The sequence below is a fragment of the Aquarana catesbeiana genome, linkage group LG08 (genome assembly GCF_042186555.1).
Source record: "Aquarana catesbeiana isolate 2022-GZ linkage group LG08, ASM4218655v1, whole genome shotgun sequence".
Lineage (NCBI taxonomy): Eukaryota > Metazoa > Chordata > Amphibia > Anura > Ranidae > Aquarana > Aquarana catesbeiana.
Window position 1 is genome coordinate 84645597 of NC_133331.1, and position 21402 is coordinate 84666998.

The 21402-nt window shown below is 42.5% G+C and overlaps 1 protein-coding gene across 1 annotated transcript in view; it reads right to left on the reverse strand.

Annotated features, from left to right (window-relative positions):
- Positions 1–21402, reverse strand: part of KNDC1 (kinase non-catalytic C-lobe domain containing 1) — a 238237-nt gene that overhangs the window by 119264 nt on the left and 97571 nt on the right. The window contains exons 7-10 of the mRNA XM_073596077.1: positions 20785–20899; positions 7707–7778; positions 4765–4832; positions 1084–1242 (exon numbers count right to left, since the gene is read on the reverse strand). Coding sequence (XP_073452178.1) covers positions 1084–1242; positions 4765–4832; positions 7707–7778; positions 20785–20899 — 414 coding nt within the window. The remainder of the gene's footprint in view (positions 1–1083; positions 1243–4764; positions 4833–7706; positions 7779–20784; positions 20900–21402) is intronic.

The following is a 21402-nucleotide window of genomic DNA, read 5'->3' on the forward strand; positions in this document are numbered from 1 at the left end:
GAATAAAGTCCGATATGGCCTTTGATGTAGTTGAACCCAAATATTTTACTTTGCTGACCCACTGAAGTGGGCAGCCTGCCTAAAGCCTTCGTTTATCAAAATAAATAAAACAAAAAATCAGCAAAAAACAAAATGGCCCCTGCCCCCCCCCCCCCCCACGTATAACTGGCCTTCACAGCAAGGAGCACATGGAAGGGTAACGCATACAAAACAAAACCAAAGAAAATTCCCAGCTCAACTAGCCAACCAGTCTGCTACCAACCAAATTATGCTGTCTAATAGTTTGCTTTAAAAACAGGTGTTTAGTTAGCACACATTTGCAAATACATGCATAAGCTACAGAGCAGCAAAAGTCAGCAAAAGGGATATGACTTACTATCAATGAATGAAATATGATATCTAAATGGAGAACGGGGGGGGGGGGAGTTGAGTGGCCCATCTCCTCCATTCATAAGATTGTTTTTCATTCATATAAGCTGTAGTGACGGCTTCTATGAATGGTGGAGCTGGGAAAAAAGGGCAGGCACTCTTAATGAGCAAACATTTCCTGTAACATCTTCAATCACTTTGCAGAAGCTTTTCTGTGATGTTCAATTACCTTTGTATACTTGACAAAAATAATAAGGATATTGAACAAGAGAAAAAAAAAACAGCCTTTACAATCACATTAAGATGCCCCATATGCAGAGAACCCCAAAAATAATTATTTTGAGTGTTAACTCAAAAACCTAAATACTAGAAGAATTGGTACATCTTTACAAGTGTAAATTAGAGATCAAAGAAATCTGTTGGTGAAGTAGAAACCCCATATAGATGTATAGTAAGGTATTAAAACTGGCCAAAAAGAACCAAAAAGCATTCTGCTTGAGAAAATGCAAAGCATGACCTTGCCTTCTTAAAACAGACCAACATAGAACTTCCTCAAACTCTAAGCACAAGGGGAATAAACAGTGATTTTCCACATCTTCATCTGGCAGCAAGCGGTTTCCTTTACTTGACATGAGTTGCCCTGTGGATGCCGCGTCTACTCCTTCAAGCCTTTATAACGTGTAATTGAATGCACACATATCTTTGTGCAATTACCTGCAAGGCTTCGTCTAAACCTGGTCTCTCTTCAGAGTCTTTCTTTGCCATCTGCAGTAGAAACCGTTTGAGTTTTTTCGGCAGTGCTAGCTTGTGATTAGCAGGGAAATTGAACTTCGCCGTTGACCATAAAATAGCTGCAATCCCATAAACGCAAGCCTGTAAAAGTAAAATGTACACATATTAAATCTGCGGAGGGCTGAAACAGAGAAGGGATAAAAATGAAAAAGTAAACATTACGAGGATGGAAAAATAATGAAAGTGAGAAGCCAAGAATAATAAAACAATACCAAACAAGATGCAGAATTAACCAGGGCTTAACCAAAAAGCTCAACAACCAATTTATTAGCAAACTAAGACGACGACTCTATTTAATATGTCATTGCAAGATTCTACTGTGGAGGATACCTACCTTTTATATGCCATTAGGGATTAAATAAAACCTCCAGTTTGCAAATGTACAATTTGCATCTGGCTGCATAATTTAAAGAAAAGGTGCACTGAGAGAATATATAAAGGCTGGCATTGAGGATCTCACTTCGGTACCTGACCTGGTACAATGGTACAGCTCATGAATTCTGGCTTTATGCTGACTTTTTAATCTGCATGCTTGTTTAAGATCAGTGTCTAAAAGTATTGAAGCCAGAGGCAGCTAGACAACTATTATTCTTAGAACGGGGTCTACAGTGCAGCCTCTGTATTTTTCTAAGTATAGGATCCCTTTGTATTTTACAATTTATCATAAATGCAGAGCAACAAGAAGTGCGAATGAGGCTAAAACCATGTAAGGTGTGAGGAGCTGTGTAAATGTTACAGTACCTATAGCAACCAATCAGAATTCATATTGTACTGGACTCCAATAAAGTACAAATTGTATTGGTTTCTATAGTTCGCTGCACTTTGGTTTTGCACGGTTATTTTGAATAAAGCACATAAAAACCCAAAAACAAACCTGTAATATCTTGCAGCCTATTAATGTCACCTCAAACATGGGGCTGCATTCTTATTCCCAGACTCTGAACATTTTCAGCAAATACAGAATATACCCATTGATCTGGCCAGAATTGCAGAATCCTTGTTAAAGAGTGGAGAGGGCAACAAGGGCAGACATGTTTGAAGCCCAGCCTGTTTGACAATCATGGCGCCTTCCATAGATACAGTGGAGAAGTGACTGTTGTCACAATAGCACAGAAGTGTGTCATTCACAGGTTCCTTAGGTAGAAAAAAAAAAAAAAAAAAAAAAGAAGAGGGGGGGGAATACCTGAAAAAAGAAAATGAATGCAGCCACCACATCAAAGGACTGCTAAGCTGCAATGAGTTACATTTTCTTGGGTTTAGATACACTTTAAGGCATTCTCAACCAGGGTTCCATGTAACCCTAGGGTTCTTCCAAAGGCTGCTAGGGGTTCCTTAAAGAAGAAGTTCATTTTTCAGAAAAAAGTAATAAATGCACATTTTTTTGCAGGTAAATTTTGAGCCTGTAAAGCATTGCAGAACAGCAGCGATCAGTAGATCGCTGGTGCCATGCAGGTCTCCTTTAGATTTATCAGTGTATTCATGTGCCTTTACATCCCGTACGGGCAGGCAGATACAATCTGAGGAAGAATCAAAGAACTGCCACAGCGCCTTGGTAGTTAACTGAGAACCTACAAGTCGACAGCTGCAAAGGATGTCGGGCTTGTAGTTCATTTACACACAGAGCTGTGTGAACGAATGACACAGTTGTGTTGTCAGAGCCCCACATGGCCGCACTGGTTTCAAAAAGTGCCATATATATTTTTACTGTACTTTTTTTATTCTTATATTTATTCCTATTTTTATTTTATTTTGTATATTTAGCAGGTGGCCATTATGATTATGTAGATGGAAGCCACAACTATAGGGCCAACTGACCACTTTTTTCTGCCTTATGTATACAATATGGGCTAGATATATTACTCCGTTTTCTTCTAGAAAATGGCCGCCAATCAACTTCTTGTTACCGCATATAGATATGATCATTTGAGAGCCAATCTGGTTACCCTGATGAAGTCACGTAACGTAACGTGTAGAGTGTGGCCGGAAATACAGAGCAGACCAGAAGTGACGTAAGAGGCGTCTGGAACGCCTTTGTTGCACTTTACATGCGCTTTTAAAATGTTATCTATCTAAGCTTCAATTTGGTTTTTTAAGAAATCTTTGGTTGTTTAAACATTTTTACACTATGGGAGGTATTTAATTTTATTCTTACATGACACCCAGAACTTTGAGCAACCTGGTAATCAGGAGTCTGGAAGGGGAAGCCCGCCACCACCACAGATACCTATAAGGCCGATTCAACATTACACAGAGGTGAGAGTTCTGTGAGCACTAAGCAATTGTGTGAAGTCACAGGAACATTGTTTGCAGGAAATATTAATTGGAAGGACTGTCTTACCGAACTTTTTGGACTATAGATTAAATTATTTTGCACTATATTGTTTGTGGCATCTAGCACGTCACTGTTATGTAATATTTGTATTTATTTGTTCTTATCAATGTTTATAATTAAGAAGTTGCACTGATCACTTTATTTTTACGTCCATCTATGTGCACTGTGTACACTATAGGTTCTCTTCTATTGGTAGGAAGAGGGTTTTTATACTGATAGCATGTCAGCATGCCGGATGTCTATCACACTCTGCTGTATGACACCGGTCTGTGCTGTTAGAAGTTTGCTTATCTTTGGAACATTCAGGTAAGACATCTCCTTTGTTCTTTGATTGTTACCACTACACTTATGTGCTACCTTAATGTCATACTAAAATGCTATCTAAAATTAAAAGAATGCTGTTATCCTATTTTGGTAACCTAAAGTAATTGAGAGCATTCTACTAGGGCTCAGTGCTTTTTCATTTCCCAGTAATTGGTAACAAATTATAATAAACAAATCTACCCTGTTTCTAAAGGTTACAACTAAACAACAAACATGTTAGTGCATCTGTGATGTCTATATATAAGATTTAAAAATACAAAAAGTACCAATTAACTAAACAGGTGACTTTTCATTTGTTGCTTTTATAGTTACTCCCTATACACTAGCAACATCAGTAGCCGGGCCGCTTAATAACTTTCAGGTATGATTTATCGTTTGCACACAAACTACCTCTATTAAAATAAAAACTATAATAAAATAAATAAAAATAGTGCTTGTAATTTCCAGAAAATATGACACTTTTTTTCTATTATGCCTTTTTTTGCAGGATTTGCCTTTCGGCCTCAGTGTATTCTCAGAAATACTATAACCTTACGCCCCCTACTGGCCTCTACTGAGGTACAGATATTATTTACAGAGCTGGAGGAAGTTACAAAGGACTACAAGCGCAGCGATGTCACCACACGTGTGTGCCATTGAGAACTACAGCCTTCTGCCGCAGTAGTAGATGGGACTTGTAGTTTTTTTTTTCATTCGAAACTCTGTGTGAATGAATGATGCAGCTGTGCAGGCAGAGCCACGCACAGCCATTCTGTATTCGATTTTGACAGGAGCCAGGACAGCTAAGAACCCCCTGGATTCTGCAAGGAGGGGGCGGCTTGGGGGTGGTGGGCTGTAGACCCAAATATAGTTGTAACATGAAAACATAGTCTGAAAAATGGAGTTAATGGCCTGAAATTCAGCTTTAAATGAAGCTTAAAATTAAGCACACAAGAATTCTGTTCTACCTTTTCCGTTCCAGTTTCATCGCAATCATGGCCATACTCTGGGGGAACGCAAAATGAATCATACAATTCTGAAAATAAAACCAGACAGTATTTAAATGTGTAGACAACTGAGGACTAAAGGAAAAACATGAGCACACATACATAAAAAGGTATGGAAACGCTAGTAACCCACCTGTATGATTTTGGATAAAGGGAAAAATTAGTACAGTGGAAACTCATACAAATAAGCAAAAATTATACCAATACATATTTCTGCACAAACATAGCTCCCATCATTGATTTTTTTCCTACCTTCCTGCTGTAGATTTAGACAAATTCTTATGTACACCAGGGATAGATGTTCTTTTTTTGCCCTGGGATACAGCTTAGCTCTGCTGGGCTCCCTGCTCTGCTGCACCCAGACAACAACTGTCATACTCAAGGGCAAAGACACCAGCTCAAGGAAGGCAAAACAAACTTGTTGTGTAATACAGACCAAGACAGTTTATTGAATTTAGGACTTTTTAATCCAAAGTAAAACCAGCATTCCCAGTTCTGCTACATTGCTAGAATTTAAATAAACTTTATTGCAGATTTCTATCTGCTTTTGTTCACAAAATATTATGAATGTCCTTTTCCTATGGGCTAAATAAAAAATAAAAAAATGAACAGCAGAGAGAATAAGATGATCAATTCTGTAGTTCCATATTTGAGAATAGAAGTACATATTCCATCATCTTTAAATTTTTGCAGGCTTTCCACAGCATGCCTGTAGCAGGCTTAATGATAATACAGCATGATAATGAACTTATTAATTTTATTATCTCTCATAAGGATGTTCATTGTAAGTTAGTATACTAAATTAGGATGTTATATTGCCAGTTTGTATTTTAAAGTAACTGCCCTTACAGTTACCAAAGCCTGGCTTGTATTGCTTGTCCATTTCCCTCTCTGGTCTCTATTTAAAAAGGGACCTTGCACAAAAGCGTAAGGTCAGCTTTCTACATAAGGCCAGCCCCCCCCCGCCTTAGAAATTGCAGCATTAAAGCTGTAAAAAAAAAAAAAAAAACCTTAGAAAATATACTTAAATTACCTCTAGCTTCTGCACTGGAGAGGGAATGTCATAAACCTTCCAGCAAGATACAGAGCAGGAGCTTTGGGGTCCTCAATGTTTCTCTTGGATCTTGCTAGAAAAATCCTGATATTACCCTCACCTAGGGCAGAAAATGGGGAGGGGGGGTGGCAGATAATAAATAATATCTTTTAACTTTTTTTGGGTTGTATGTTTGTTATTTTTGTTGTTTGTGTGAAAAAGTAATAATAAAAAAAAAAAGAAGTTTACTTTAAAAATTCCTCACATGAGGCACAAGTTTAAAAACAAACATTATGTCAAAATTGTTCAAGATAAAGCACAAAACATAGAAGAAGAGGTGATCCCAAAAACCATGAATGGTTGCATGATCAAAGGTTCAATAACAGCAGTACATGGAACATGACGACTGGCTGGCTTCAATACTTTGAGTCAAACTCCTGGAACAAACATGCAGATCAGAGCTTCTGGATTTTTTCAGATTTTCTTGATCTGCATACCTTTTCGTAATGAGTGACTCCAAAGCCAGATGGTCAACAAGGCAACTAGCATTTTCAGCAGAAGGTTAGCAAAGGCAGTTCATATATCTCGCAACCAAAAAAAACATACAAAAAACTAAATATTTTGGCACAATTGTACCTACATCTTTACAGCAAAAGTATTTTCAACTAGTGGGGAAGAGGGATAGAAGACACAGTCACTCCTCATTCCCATAATGCACCACTCTGTACCTGTACAATCTATCACTAGGCTCAAGTACTGTATTGCCTTGTGAGGATAGGCGTTTAAGCCTATACAAATTGTGATTTTCACAACATTAGTATTTAAATGTGGCTTAATCCCTCCCACCCAACTCCACATACAAATACAGATTTTTCTTTCTGAAGGCCACACCTGATGCTGGAGCACCCCCCTTGGAGCATCTCCCATGCTTTCCCATGGGTTTGTTAGCTTGAAAGCTTCTGGCAAGTTGTTTACAGTTGTAAATAAAAGGTTACTGCATGATCCTATTCCCCCGCTGGGCTTGTTAAGGTGTGCCAAATTTAAGTAGTGAGTGCTGACAAATTACCAGCTGGAATCTCTACAGGAAGACGAAGAGTCGGTTCACACTGAGGCAGCACGACTTGCAGCGCGACTGCCTCAGACGACTTCTATATAGAAGTCAATGCAAGTCACCTCAAGTTGCCCCCAAAGTAGTACAGGAACCTTTTTCTAAGTCGGAGCGACTTGCATCGCTCCGATTAGAACGGTTTCATTGTACAGAAGGGGACGCTACTTGTCAGGTGGCTAAGTCGCCTGACAAGTCGTCCTAGTGTGAACCGGCTCTAACAGACACAGTTTGGCAATGATACACCAAGTATTGTTCATATGGCCCTTGCACTGGGGATTTCCCTACCAAAATATTGGACACCTTAAAAATACCAGTTGTAGACCAGCCCTGTAGATCAGTGGTTCTCAAACTCAGTCTTCAAGTACCCCCAACAGGCCATGTTTTGGGAACTTCCCTTAGATAAAATAGCTCTTATAAATACCATGTCATTGATATTGATTTAAAGCAGCTGTGCAAAGTAAAAAGGAAAACCTGAAAACATGGCCAGTTGGGGGTACTTGAGAACCACAGCTGTAGATGACCAATGAAAATGGAATGACTAATTCTGAATGGTTATGACATTGATACCATCTGAAGACTAAAAACAAAAGAAACAAAAAAGTTCAAGAAACAAAACCTAACTATTTCAAAACCATGTACATTATAACAATGAATTTAATTTCAGGGGGGGTCAAAAGTCTTATAAAATCTACATTTTGCTCCTGAGCTTTAGGTTTTTGGGATGCAATAAGATTTCCACAGACACCAGACTTAATGGCTTACCTTCATTTCCATGTGTAACAAAGAGGACTTCTCCGTTGTTATTGAGCAGTACTGACTCCAGACATAAAATGGCTGCAAAATCAGTAATAAGAGACACAAATCAGTTAGTTTTTCTTTTCAACTAAATCACTAAAAGCAATCATTAAGCACATTACTTCCTTTTATAAGCTGCATTTTGTGCAATGAAGCAAAGTGTAGTAAACCATAGCAACCAGATATGTTCCCACAGACATAAAGACATCACTAGAGTTTATTGCCTTTAGGCTGCATTCACACCTGAGTATTTCAGAGTCGGGTGTTTTTACCGCAATTTTACCGCGTTTTTTCCCCGTGATTTTGTTCAGGTCACCAATGTAAAAGGCAGAAAAACACCTGTAATCTGCCCTAAAGGAGCTCATGTTCTTTTCTGAGCTTAGGGCGTTTTTCAGGAGTTTTGCTTCAGGTGACAAAACGCTCAGATGTGAACAGGTGCCATTGAAATTAATGGGATTTTGCATGTTGGGCGTTTTTCAGGCCTTTTACAAACGTTTGATGAGCTGAAAACGATCAGGTGTGAATGCAGCCATATCGTTTATAAACGTTTATTGGAATAAAAGCTCCCCACATTAGGGTACTCACATTTGCAAGGGGCGTGAGTGCACCAATCTGATAACAGTCTCCAAAGTTTGCCTCAAAGTTTGCCTGTCAGGAGGGATAAGCTGTGCATCGCATCTCAGTGCAGTGAAAGGCTCCGTGCTCCGTCCTGGCCCCTCCCCTACGCATGTTCGACACAGGGTCACGTGTCTTCATCAGGGCGAACACGCGTAGGGGAAGGGCCAGCTTTTATTCCAATAAACATTTATAAACGCTATCACACTATCCAGTTTTTCCTTTCCTTTATTCCTAACTGTGGAGCTGCTGCTGAAAACTGTGTATCTGGATTCCATCACTGAGCCATGGGATGGCCCATAAGCGTGTTTAGACTCAGTCTCACAGCTGAGTCGCACGCTCTGAGGTTAGCGGCTGTCCCCGGGGGGTCACTGGATGGCACTTGAGCATGGAATTCTGAGCACTAAGCACTAAGATTATTGCACGCACGTTGGATTTTTTATGAACTGTTTTTATGGACTTTATGTGCATTTCTTTCATAAACTGGACTTTAATAACCATGTATCACATCTTGGATTTGATATTCACACACTCATTGTGTGGCACTTGGCACTTTGTTGTATTTTTTGCACTTATCACTGATATTATGTATATATTTTTTACATGGTAAATCTCAGATTATATAAATAATTTTTCATTCATTATATATACAGTTAGTAGTTTAATAATCGCTACTCTTTTTCTAATGGTATACATCTAGTATATTATTTACACATTGCACCTTATAATCACTTTAAAAAATTTTTATTTTTTTTTATACATATATCCTTTGTGCCTTGCTGTGGCTGGATAAGCCGCTTATGCGGTATTTTCAGTATACCTCATATGCATTAATGATCTCCAGATTGACATTTTCACCTTAGCGCAGCGTATCTTTTGTATACATTGTATTGCATGGCATATGAAACGTGTTCTGCGCGGGCAGCTAGGCGATTTCCACATTTGAGGCAATATACTATTGTGGCTCGCAAAATCCTCTTTTATCTATTTTTTAGCTCTGCTTGCTGTATGAATGTCAATGGTCCCAAAAAAGAGTCAGTGTCCAATCTGTCTGCCGCAATGTCACAGTCCCGCTAAAAATTGCAGATCACCGCCATTACTAGTATAAAAAAAAAATTTTTATAATAAAAATGCCATAAATATATCCCCTATTTTGTAGACGCTATAACTTTTGCGCAAACCAATCAATAAACGCTTATTGCGTTTTTTTTAATCAAAAATATGTAAAAGAATACATATCGGCCTAAACTGAGGAAGAAATTCGTTTTTTTTATATTTTTTGGGGGGATAAATTATAGCAAAAAGTAAGAGGAGATTCATCCTCTCTACTTGTCCTGTTTACCATTATCATTTAAAGTGAAAGTAAAATATCTCGAATTTTGGGTTGTCCCCAGAAAAGTAATAGAGGGGAAATCTTTCAATGGGGACACTAGTTCTGGTGGTTCCCAAGAAATTTCCTTAATTTTCAGGGATTTACTCTCACTTCCTGTTTGGCCATGGGACAGGAAGTGAAGGGAAATCCCACCCAGGATGATTGATCGATCAACTTTGTGCATTCAACCTGCCCATTAACAGGTTCGAATCTTGGCCGGTATCTGCAGAACTGGCTGAGATTCGCACTGACTATGGCCTTAGATGAGAATCAGATCACATTTTATTGCAAATTACTGCAGAAAACCCGTTAATTCCAATGGGTTCATTATATTTTATATATATATATATATATATATATATATATATATATATATATATATATATATATATATATATATATATATATATATATATATATATATATATATATATATACACACACACACACACACATACACACACATACTGTATTTATTGGCGTATAACACGAACTTTTTCACCATGAAAATCGGGTGCAAATAGTGTGTGCGTGTTATACGCCAATACTGCAATATGGGCTGCCTATGAGGGAACGGGGAGGGGGGCAGGACGAGTGCCGTGAGATTACATACAGCGCGAGTCTCCTGTTTATGCAGCGGCCTCTGTAATAGGAAGTCCCGTCTCTTGGACCAGTATTTTATCTATCATATTAGCCAGACCAGGAGGCGGGACTTAGTATTAAAGAGGCCGCCGAGTAAACAGGAGATTCTCGCTGTATGTAATCTGACGGCGCTCGTTTCGCCCCCCTCCCTGTTCCCTCCAAGGCTGCAGTAATCTGAGGTGAGGCTGCATTGATGGGCAATTGTGAGGCTGCAGATGGGCATTGGTCAGGCTGCATTGATGGGCACTGACCCTTATTTTGCTTCCAAGTTTTTTTTCCTGAAACTTCCCTCCTAAAATGAAGGTGCGTGCTATACACCTGTGCGTGTTATATGCCAATAAATACGGTATATATTAATATTACACATACACAGTGGGGACGGAAAGTATTCAAACCCCCTTAAATTTTTCACTCTTTGTTATATTGCAGTCATTTGCTAAAATCATTTTATTTATTTCTCATTAATGTACACACAGCACCCCATATTGACAGAACAACAAAGAATTGTTGACATTTTTGCAGATTTATTAAAAAAGAAAAAACTGAAATATCACATGGTCCTAAGTATTCAGACCCTTTGCTCAGTATTTAGTAGAAGCACCCTTTTGATGTAATACAGCCATGAGCCTTTTTGGGAAAGATGCAACAAGTTTTTCGCACCTGGATTTGGGGATCCTCTGCCATTCCTCCTTGCAGATCCTCTCCAGTTCTGTCAGGTTGGATGGTAAAAGTTGGTGGACAGCCATTTTTAGGTCTCTCCCGAGATGCTCAATTGGGTTTAAGTCAGGGCTCTGGCTGGGCCATTCAAGAACAGTTGCAGAGTTGTGAAGCCACTCCTTCGTTATTTTAGCTGTGTGCTTAGGGTCATTGTCTTGTTGGAAGGTAAACCTTCGGCCCAGTCTGAGGTCCTAAGCACTCTGGAGAAGGTTTTCGTCCAGGATATCCCTGTACTTGGCCGCATTCATCTTTCCCTCGATTGCAACCAGTCGTCCTGTCCCTGCAGCTGAAAAACACCCCCACAGCATGATGCTGCCACCACCACCATGCTTCACTGTTGGGACTGTATTGGACAGGTGATGAGCAGTGCCTGGTTTTCTCCACACATACCGCTTAGAATTAAGGCCAAAAAGTTCTATTATGGTCTCATCAGACAAGAGAATCTTATTTCTCACCATCTTGGAGTCCTTCAGGTGTTTTTTTCTAGCAAACTCCATGTGGGCTTTCATGTGTCTTGCATTGAGGAGAGGCTTCCGTCGGGCCACTCTACCAAAAAGCCCCGACTGGTGGAGGGCTGCAGTGATGGTTGACTTTCTACAACTTTCTCCCATCTCCCGAAAAACAGCTCTTGAGCTCAGCCACAGTCATCTTTGGGTTCTTCTTTACCTCTCTCACCAAGGCTCTTCTTCCCCGATAGCTCAGTTTGGCCAGACGGCTAGCTCTAGGAAGGGTTCTGTTAGTCCCAAACATCTTCCATTTAAGGATTATGGAGGGCACTGTGCTCTTAGGAACCTTAAATACAGCAGAAATTTTTTTGTAACCTTGGCCAGATCTGTGCCTTGCCACGATTCTGTCTCTGAGCTCTTCACGCAGTTCCTTTGACCTCATGATTCTCATTTGCTCTGACATGCACTGTGAGCTGTAAGGTCTTATATCGACAGGTGTGTGGCTTTCCTAATCAAGTGCAATCAGTATAATCAAACACAGCTGAACTCAAATGAAGGTGTAGAACCATCTCAAGGATGATCAGAAGAAATGGACAGCACCTGAGTTAACTATATGAGTGTCACAGCAAAGGGTCTGAATACTTAGGACCATGTGATATTTCAGTTTTTCTTTTTTAATAAATCTGCAAAAATGTCAACAATTCTGTGTTTTTCTGTCAATACGGTGTGCTGTGTGTACATAAATGATTTTAGCAAATGGCTGCAATATAACAGAGTAAAAAATGTAAAGAGGAGGTCCAGTCAAAAAAAAAAAAAAAAAAAAAGTAAAAGTCAGCAGCTACAAATACTGCAGCTGCTGACTTTTAATTGAACACTTACCTGTCCCAGGGTCCAGCAATGCGGGGGATCGAAGTCCTGCTTGTCTCCCCCTCCATTCAGCGGCGCCGGCATTGCAACTGTGGGCGCCGGGCTGTGGCTTCACAGCCTGGCACCCACTGCGCATGCGCGAGCGGCGCCGCGCACCGTGATTGGCCGCTCAGTCACCTGGGACCTGTAATGGGTCCCAGATGATTGCCAGGAGGGAGGGAACAGAGCTGAGCCCTTCCTGTGCCGAGGGGGAAGTGATGTCACCAGCCCAGGCACTGGAAGAGGCAGACTACGAGGGACCCCCTAGCAACAGGCATTTAGAGGCAAGTAAAAAAAAAAAATATCCAAATGGTTTTTTGTATTTTTTTTTAGGATTTTTCATGTAGTTTTTTTTTTTGGGTGGAACCCCACTTTAAGGGGGTCTGAATACTTTCCGTCCCCACTGTGTATGTGTGTATATATATATTATATATATATAAGCAATACTCATTTAGCTTAGGAGAGACTTTAGTTATGAAGTTGTGCCACTCCTCGTTTTTGACCTTTCTCTTCTTTCTCATTTTAGCAGTCACCTCACGTTAGCCCAATCTGCAACTTCCGCTGGTGAGCAGAGGTTTAGAAACACATAATGAAGGATCGGAAGTAATTGCATAGAACACGGATTATCTACAGATATTTTTTAAAGTAAGACAACTCTTGGAAGGGTCCTACTTTAGGGGAAAGAGCAGAAGCTTTTCCTGAGTATTAAAAAAGATAGTAATGACAGGGCCTCTAATTAGTAGGTCACAACTTCACAATACAGTAAAATGGTTCTATCAGAAATAATACAATACTTTCACACAACCCAGTAAAAGGCCTGGGTTCCGAAGTGTGCCATTACGTCAAAATGAGTTGATCATCTGCCAGCAATAAAAGTCTTTTGTACAAGTGGTACAAATGCCCTGTCAGCGCGTTGGCAAGAGACAAATAATAAAGGGTCCTATTCTCAAGCCAGGAGGACAGCAGACACACGAGTAGGATTTTCATTCTTTACATTAAACTTTTCGCTGGTGGTCAGCTCGCTATAATTTATAGCTGAAATAAAATACACAGCATATGCAGATACCAGTGTTATTTATATCATTACTCATTAGCAACAGAACCGTATTTATAAGTGATCAGAACAAAAATGATGGTAGGTGTAATTTTTCACATGATAATTCTGCTATTTATCAAATCTATATTTTCAACAGGAAAAAAAGTAAAAATTCAAATAAATTTTAGTGCACACAAAACACAATATAATACCTTGTTTTTGGTAAAATATAAAAGATGAGGTTGCATTGAGTAAATAGATACCAAATTTTTTAAGCTCAAAATAGTCCATAGGCAATGCTTTAAAGGTCTTTACAGCTCATCAATTTAGCGTTAATCGTCATTTTTATATACGAGTGCACCTGACACAAGCGTTTGCTTATAATTTTTTTTAGTTTATTATATTAAACTTTAATTCTTTAGTCTTTTGTTTTTAACTTAAAGTGGTTGTAAACCCCAGTCATGAAATTTGAACTAAGCACATATCTATAGTGCGGATGGAAAAATCCTGGACGTCTGCACACCGCTGAAGGCATCTTTATTGAAAGATTAAAATCCAAAAATCTTAGACATAGAAGACAGGGAAGAACAGCTAACACATTTCACATCACAAACACCGCCGGGCTCACAAACCCCAGCCCTCCCACGGACCTCATCCGACCCAGCCTGGATGGGAACCGGGCCGTCACCTCCACCGATGGTCGCAGTGAGTTATTCCCCGCAATCTACCTCCCTGGGGCATGCCACGGGCCTCAGCCTGCCACACTAGGCCTCACTGAGGCCTCGTACACACAGTGCTCAGACACCTATCCCCGCTTGCTGCGCACGGCCTCGGACCCTGGCCTGCCTACTGGGGATCCCAGCTCACCAACTCCCTCAGATGATGCATGGGACTCTCCCCCCCCACCTGATCCCACTCACATATGGGACGCTGAGCGCTCTCACGCATGGCACCAGGGGAGAGTCACATCACAGCAGGCCTACTCTCCTGTCCCTGCCCCCCCCCCCAAAGTGCAGAGACAATCACGTTTCAGGGATCCCGGCAGCACCAATTGGGAGGTAAACCAGGCCACTTATGCCCAAGCAGTCAGCTCCTCTAGGCCCATCTACCCAGGGGACCCGTGGAAACGACCCCCCTCACCACCACAGCCCCCAGCGTGGAGCGAGGCACGAGCTCCCCCAGTGTGGCCTCATGCACAGGCCCAGACAGAGGCCTCCATGCACCCTCTGCAGCCTCCTCCTGCCCCCCACCACATTCAGCATCAGATGGGGCCAGATATTCAGCACCAACCACATCCCTCATGGCAGGCATACTTCCAAGCCATACCAACTAAGGAGGACTTTAAGCAACTAATTGAGGATGTCAAATCTACCTGCCGAGCTGAGATACAAGTACTCCAAACCAACTTTAAACACCTCTCAGACAGAGTGGAAATGGCGGAGGAGGAAATACAAGAGACTAAACTGGCAGTGCACCGCACAAAACTGCAAGGCGCAGACCACCGACTGATGCTGCGGGACATGCAGCACCATGTTGAGGACCTGGATAACAGGGGGCGAAGGAACAACATCCGCATCAGGAGCCTGCCTGAATCGGTGGGCCCAGAAGACCTACAAGATACCCTCCAAACCCTATTCAATGACCTCCTGGGAGAACCCCCGGCCAAACCCATAGAAATGGACAGAGCACACAGAGCCTTGCGCCCTAAGGGCCCTGCCTCTAAACCGCGGGATGTCATCTGCAGAGTCCATTCCTACCATCTGAAAGAGGACATTATGTGCAAAGCCCGCTCTACTCGGAAGATAGTGTTCCACAATACACAGATACAGATCTTTCCGGATCTTTCTTGGATCACTTTACAGAAACGCCGGCTTCTTCAACCCCTACTTCTATCACTGCAGGAAAAGGACATTATATACTGATGGAGTTTCCCCTTCAGCCTAACAGCATGGTAAGAAGGCCAATCAGCCACATTACGTTATCCAGAGGACCTGGATGCTTTCTGCGATACACTGGGGCTTGCTGTCCCCCAACTCCAAGAATGGGATCTAGTGGCTACCCCACCGCCTACAGTCTGGCAGAAGGTCCCTCAAGCCAAGCGCCCTCAGGGTCAGGACACTCTACACAAAGCTACTACATCCAAAAATGGCTGACTGAATAGTTCCTTCTCTACCTGATACTCCTGACCATAGACTGCACCTATCATTGGCAGACACATCTGGCAAACCCTATAGCCTCATTTGCACCCCCCCGGCCCCCCCCCCCAAGTTTTTTTCACTTGTTTAGCACATTGGGCGCTTCTCACCGAAGATTTGAGAGCGGTTACCCTTTCGATCACTAGACCCCCTTGGTTAATCCCCTAAAGTTCCTTTGACGTTTTATTGTTGCCTGTTGATAACTGATACCACAGTCCCTTGTGTCCTTCCAACCTGTCGTTTTCACTACTGGCCGGACAGACCTATCGGAACTTACTTAGTCCTGTGCTTAGCAGGACATGCAATGTTTGATTGCTATGCTTACCTTGTTAAATATATGTAGTACTAATCTGCCTCTCTTCTTCCCCCATCTTTATTTCCCATCTTCTCTTTTTCTCTTTGGCTCCAACCATGTGCTCAGTGGCCATCCGGATCCCCCTCGGTGCCCTCCATACTTCTGTATCATGGCATCCTTGCGGCTGGACCAGATAAGCATCTTTAAACTTGCACATACCCATCACCATGGCTAAGGTTATGTCATTGAATGTTCACGGCTTAAATTCCAATAGGAAAAGACATCTGGCGCTCAGGGAGTTCAGGCACTCGAGGGCAGATATTATAATGCTTCAGGAAACGCACTTTAACAATGGGAATGCCTTTGCGTTTGCCTCCAGAGACTACCCTCAGGTTTATCAGGCGTTTAACGCACGTAAGCGAGCGGGAGTAGCTATCCTCTTCAAACGCGGATCACCCTTTACGCGCTCCAAGTCTTTCACTGACCCACGGGGACACTATATCATCCTGCGTGGACAGTGGCAGACTCACAATGTCACCCTATGCGTTCTCTACGCTCCGAATGCCCACCAGATCAACTTCTTGACCAAAGTCTTCGCACGTCTGTTCCGAATGCCCAACGAATTCTTGATAGTTGGTGGAGACTTCAACTTATCACACTCCTCGGTACATGACCGTCATATGCTGAACCCCAGGGACTCGCAAACCAGAGCCTCTAAGGACTCGAAGCTTTTCCGACAGCTCACTAGATGCCCTGCCCTATTTGACTCTTGGCGATATGTCTTCACATAACACTTAGGGAAAAAGCGCTGTTGAGACTAAAGACAGCTCTTTTATGACAAAGGTAACAAAGCCCATTCCCTATTAGCCCGCAAACTAGCAGAGCGCACCCACACATCCACTCCCCACCAAATAAAAAACAAAGAGGGCTGCCTACTCTCTCATCCCCACAACATTGCTCAAACCTTCGCAGAATTCTATACCTCACTCTATAACGACCCCGAGATCCCACATGACCCTCTCTCTCCTGAACTGACCGCCCGCCTAAGCCAGTACCTGGACTGCAGTGGGATTCCCAGGCTTCAGGACTCAGACCTCCTCTCCCTCAACGCCCTTATCACAGAAGAGGAACTTACGTCCACCATCAAAACTTTGCCATCACGTAAATCCCCGGGCCCAGACGGTCTCCCCCCCCCCCCCCACGAATATTATAAATCCTTCCTCCCTATCCTCCTACCACATATGTGTAAACTCTTTAACGCCTTCCTCCAACGAACCCCTATTCCCTCGGATATGCAAAAATCGTTTCGCACACTGATCCCAAAACTGGAAAAAGATCCCTCCCTATGTGCAACTGAACTCCGACCTAAATTTTTTTACCAAGCTCTTATCGATAGGCCTAACACGATATTACCTTCCCTAATACATAAGGACCAAGTGGGCTTCGTCCCTCTCCACCAAGCGGGGGATAACAAGACGGATCATTGATTTAATAGATGTGGGAAACAGGGAGGGCCTGGAGTCGCTTGTCCTAGGGCTAGATGTGGAGAAGGCCTTCGATCGGCTTGGCTGGCCTTTCCTGTTTGCCACACTGAGCCACATGGGAATCCACGGCCCTTTCCTGTGGGCCATCCAACACTTGTACACTAACCCTACATCCCAAGTTAAAACTCCTTTCGCTCTATCTCCTTCTTTCCCGGTGGCGAATGGGACTCGACAGGGGTGTCTGCTTTCACCTCTACTGTTCGCACTGTGCGCTGAGCCCTTGGCGATGTCCATTCGTAGGAACCCAGACATCCGAGGTGTCCCGGTCCGAGGGAAGGAGTTTAAACTGGCGTTGTTAGCAGACAATATTATACTCACTCTTACCCAACCTAGGATCTCATTGCCCAACCTGCACGCAGAACTGGACATCTATAGGTCCCTCTCAGGTTACAAAATAAATGCGACTAAATCAGAAGCCCTCCCGATTAATACTCCAGTTGTGGAAATCCAGCACCTTCAGCAGTGCTTCCCATATAACTGGAAAACTTCAGCTCTGAAATACCTGGGAGTCCAGATCACCCAGTCCTTTACCGCTGTATATCAGGCAAATTTCCCTCCTTTGTTCCACTCCATCAGAGACCTTATACAGAAGTGGAAAGTCCACCACATATCCCTTTTGGGGAGAGTGACCTCAGTGAAGATGACCATTCTTCCCAAACTCTTGTATCTGTTCCAGACATTGCATATCCCAGTACCTTATATACAGCTAAGAAAGCTTCAAGCAGATCTGGTTCGCTATGTCTGGAATTTTAAGAGTCATAGAATACCCTGCTCAGTCCTGCGACACAACTACGTGCCTTGACCGCCTGGTTGCCCCAACACTCATACAACAAATGGACAGAAATCGAAAAAATTTGGCTAGCACCCACCCATCCAAATAGCTTACTCTTGAGTGCGAGCATGGAGGTAGACCCGGAGAGGCTTCTGGGATCTATGACGTTACTTAAATCTCTTTGGCGTAAACTCTCCCGTGCCCATGGGCTTAGCTCCGAGAAGTCGTTGCTGACCTCTTTTCTCTATAACCCTGAGATTCCGGCTGGTCTCACTCGCCAGATGTCTTTACCCTGGGCAACACAAAATTTGTTCCACTTTGGCCACCTGGTGGACCCTAGATCACGCAAACTACTATCGTTTACCGAGCTTCAGAGAAAACATGACTTACCCCGCCAGGTGTTTTATGGCTATTTGCAAATACGGCACTATGCTTAATCTTTTGCCCCCAATCTCCAATTCTCAGCGCCATACCCCTTCGAGAGCATTACAATGGAGGGATCTGCACGCCGAGGCCTGATCTGACATTTACCAGATGCTCAATGCCTACTCCATTTCGGACCAGGGTAAGCATGCCTACATGCTTCGCTGGGAAAAAGCACTTTTAAAATAGTCTGGAGGCAATGTGGCAGACAATCTGGTCTCAGGCAGCTAAAAGCTCCTTCTACACGCTCTACAAAGAGAATGCATATAAAATTCTCTACTTCTGGTACCTGACGCCAGATGTCCTCCACGCTATCTATCCCTCCTGCTCAGATAGGTGCTGGCGCTGTCAGGGAGACAAAGGCACCCTATACCACTTCCCCAAGATTGTGCCTTTCTGGACGGAGACTCAGTCCCTGCTGTCTCGCCTCCTGGGGGTACAGGTCCCCATGTTCCCAAAACTATTCCTCCTAGGTGTTTCACCCCTACAAATTTCCAAATTGTCCAAAAGATTGCTTAGACACATTCTAACAGCCGCCACTGGAAACGGCCCTCCCCACCCTCCCAGGTAGACCTGTATGCAAGAATTAAAGATGTAGAACTTATGGAAAAAATGACAGCCAGGCTTCAAGACAGACTGGACATGCAAGACAAGGTTTGGGCGGAATGGCATCGATGGGAAGGTCTGCCTTGAGCCGATGGTTGAGCCCCCCACCCCTGACTTCCACCTCCTCCCTCTTGTCCTATCTCCCTAACCCTCTCCTCCCTCTCTCTATATTTCTTCTCCCCTTTCTATCTTTCTCCGCCCTAGTAACGGCCTATGGCAGATGCTACTTACTGGTTGACAGCACACGTAATGTGTCTGCTGCATATACCTACAGCATAATATACTGTTTATTGCTCCTATACATGTACTGGCTCTTTTACTGCTCCAGTGCTACCTGTACACTACTGTGTTTGACTCATGTTCATTTATTTGTTGCTATGACCAATAAAAATTGTTATTTGAAAAAGATGCCTTCAGCAGTGTGCGGCCGTCCAGAATTTTTCCTTCATTCCTAATTTGAGCAGAGCCAGCACCTGCGAGATCGTATAGGGCGGGTGTCTTCAACGGGTCAGGAGCTTTTGAGCTGCAATTTTTCTTCCACACATATCTATAGTGCTTACTTGTCTTTCTCCAAAGTTCTAAGTGTCGTTTCTCTCTGGTGCTTCGTTCCTCTGTTATCAGCATGGGTCACTTCTGAGAAGTTCTCCTGACACATGAGATAACATGAGCTAAAATTTGTGTCAGGGAGGGAGATAACCACACAGCTTGTCTATTTAGAAAACAGCTCTGCATGTTCCTTCGTTCCTCTGCCTGTGTGGGGGGGTGTCCCTTTACAGCAATCAGCTCTCTCACAGTGTAACCACAGTTCTCCACCCCCTCCTCTGTACTCCTCACAGATGCAGAGAGATTTTATCACAAATTAGCACTTTGAAGGGGTGCAGGGAAGAGAAGACTGCAGTTAAACAAGTAAAACTTATATAATTAGGAGGATTGGTGTTATCTCTGTGTATCATCTGAGGCTATTCACTTCACTGGGTATATGTGAGGGTTTACAACCACTTTAACTTATTAAGGGGGGGGGGGACAGGATACAATCCTCCTATGTGGTACCATACTGCAGGTGACAAGTTCTCTCCCAAAAGGGTCCAATTGATCACTAATGTCAATTTAGCACTCTGTTGAAGCTGATAGAACACATTGACAGCTCTGAACCCAAAAGTGCTCAGAGCTGAGTGCATCCAGGATTAAAATTCCTAGGGAGGCCAGCAAACTCCTGCTGCTCTCCATCCTGACAGCAGCCAGATTTAAACTACCCTGTGTGACCAAAACCACACCTGACCTTTTTCAGGAACCCAATGCACACATGCTGCAGTGCAAAAGCATAGCTTTAGTGCATTGGGGTGACATTCAAAAGAATGGCATGCTTAGTGTAGTATTATGTGTTATGATCTTCCACACTGCTGTAAAAGAAAACCATACAGTTAATAATTTAAACATTTTTGAATATTTTGAACATTCACAAATGTAACATTTTACCTGGATAGTCAATGTAGGTCTTCAGTGTACACAGACACTCATGACACAACGTCCACAGTTCATCTTCTTGTAAAGGCTTGCCATAATTTATTAATATGTCTTTAAGAGGAATCCACTGTAAAATAAGAGGCAACCAAATGTAATCTCCATTATTATGTGTGTTACTTACAAATTCATAATAATCACGCCCCCATACATGGATGGAAACAGTATTGCAGAATTCAGGAACTAGTCGAGTCAGAAGTTTCAGAGATGCCTTTCAAAACTAAATTCCTTATAGTCTGTTCTCCTTAAGTTTAATCTGGAGCTTTATTTGGTTATTAAAAAAGATGAGAATTCAAAATCCAGACTCGCTGGTATCACACACCTGCCTTACTACACAAATTCAACCCAGCAATTCCTGAGGAATGCTGGAGATGTACAGATCAACCAGGAACATTACTCCACATATGGTGGGACTGTTCCTACATTCAAGAGTTCTGGACAGAAGTACATAGGATAATTACTCATGTCACTACCTACGACCTAGACAGAACCCCCTTGCAGTTTCTCCTACACCACTCACACCTACCTCACCAAACCCACCACAAATAGTTGGCGATGCACCTGATAAATGCA